This window comes from Zerene cesonia, unplaced genomic scaffold (genome assembly GCF_012273895.1).
Source record: "Zerene cesonia ecotype Mississippi unplaced genomic scaffold, Zerene_cesonia_1.1 Zces_u006, whole genome shotgun sequence".
NCBI classification, from domain to species: domain Eukaryota; kingdom Metazoa; phylum Arthropoda; class Insecta; order Lepidoptera; family Pieridae; genus Zerene; species Zerene cesonia.
This window is the reverse complement of record NW_024045136.1, coordinates 805,624-807,011: the sequence shown is the minus strand read 5'-3', so window position 1 is coordinate 807,011 and position 1,388 is coordinate 805,624. Positions and strand designations below refer to the sequence as shown.

General features: G+C 44.5%; 1 protein-coding gene across 1 annotated transcript in view; it reads right to left on the bottom strand.

The window, feature by feature from the left end:
- The window catches only part of LOC119838908 (spectrin beta chain, non-erythrocytic 5-like), a 57,365-nt gene that overhangs the window by 5,167 nt on the left and 50,810 nt on the right, over positions 1 to 1,388 (bottom strand). The window contains exon 65 of the mRNA XM_038365051.1: positions 1,102 to 1,193. Within this exon, the coding sequence (XP_038220979.1) occupies positions 1,102 to 1,193 (92 nt within the window). The remainder of the gene's footprint in view (positions 1 to 1,101; positions 1,194 to 1,388) is intronic.

The following is a 1,388-nucleotide window of genomic DNA, read 5'->3' as shown; positions in this document are numbered from 1 at the left end:
TTCACCTTCTGCTGGTAGCTGTTCACGAGCGCCGTTACCGACTTCTCGCCCCTGTCCTGACCCCCGGGGTTCGGACCGACGGGGTTCTGACCCCCAACTACCTCTCTCTCGTATCTATAGCTCTGTTCGTACACGCGCTCGCTATTCGCGTTCCTATCGAATCTCTCGCTCGAGCTGCGCTCCGACACGGAGTTGCGTTCGCTGACGTTGGAGTTTCTATCTAATTCTCTGTCGCTTGAACTCGACGCCCTCTCCGTGACGATCGAACCCCTTTCCGACATCACTGAACCCCTCTCTGACATCACTGAACCCCTCTCTGATATCACTGAACCCCTCTCTGACATAACCGAACCCCTCTCAGACATAACTGAGCCCCTATCCGACATGACAGAGGCCCTGTCCATGGCCGCTCTTTCTGAGCCGGGGCGAGATCTTGTATTGATTCTCTCTGGCAAAGCTGGACCCCTTTCCGACACTATCGGAACCCTTTCAGGTATCGCAGGCGGCCTGTCCGTTACAGTGGGTGCCCCCGCTTCGGCGGCTACGTTAAATTTAAGATTGCATTAATAAATTAAATCTCATTGAGCTTGCAAACTGTGCAAAAAAATAGTGTTGCCATCTGAGAAAATTTCACGAATTTAGTGTAGATCGGCCAAGTGATTTAATATTAATTTATTACAATTTGCAAGCGCAATAAGTCATGTATCATTAAAATACTCGATTAAATTACGAATTAATTTTAGAGTAAAACCTTAAAACAAACAACGTGCACAACGCAACGACCACAGAAGCATGTGTAACGAAATAAAAACCCCTATTCACGACGTCAATTTAACAAAAAAAAAAAATTATTTCTTTTATACGAGAACAATAACATAGAAACGAGACAAAAGTACAAAAAAAAATAATAAAATAGATTGATTTTTAACTAATATTACGATTATAATATGGGGCATAATAAGTGATAAAATTTATCGCTCATACGGAAATCAAATCAGTGAAACATTTTTTTATATAAACAAGTTAATAACGGACTTCGATCAAAATTAACATTTCGTATCAAAAACGGCTGAACCGATTTCGATGCGGCTCACCGCTCACCTTCCTTCTGCGACTTGATGAACTCCGCATTGATGTCCCGACCGTTGGAGAAACGGGAGCGACCCCATGACCCGCTCGCCTGCTCCGAGTTTCTGAGAATTGATGAATTAATGAATGAGAATTCGTGACGCCTTCGCTTCGCTTCGCATTAAAAGAAACGTTTTAAGCGATACAGTTGAATAACTATGCTCGAATAATCATCATCATCGGCCCATACATGTTCCCACTGCTGGGACACAGGCCCCCATGTGGGGGTTCAGGCCATAATTCACCACGCTGGCCAGGTG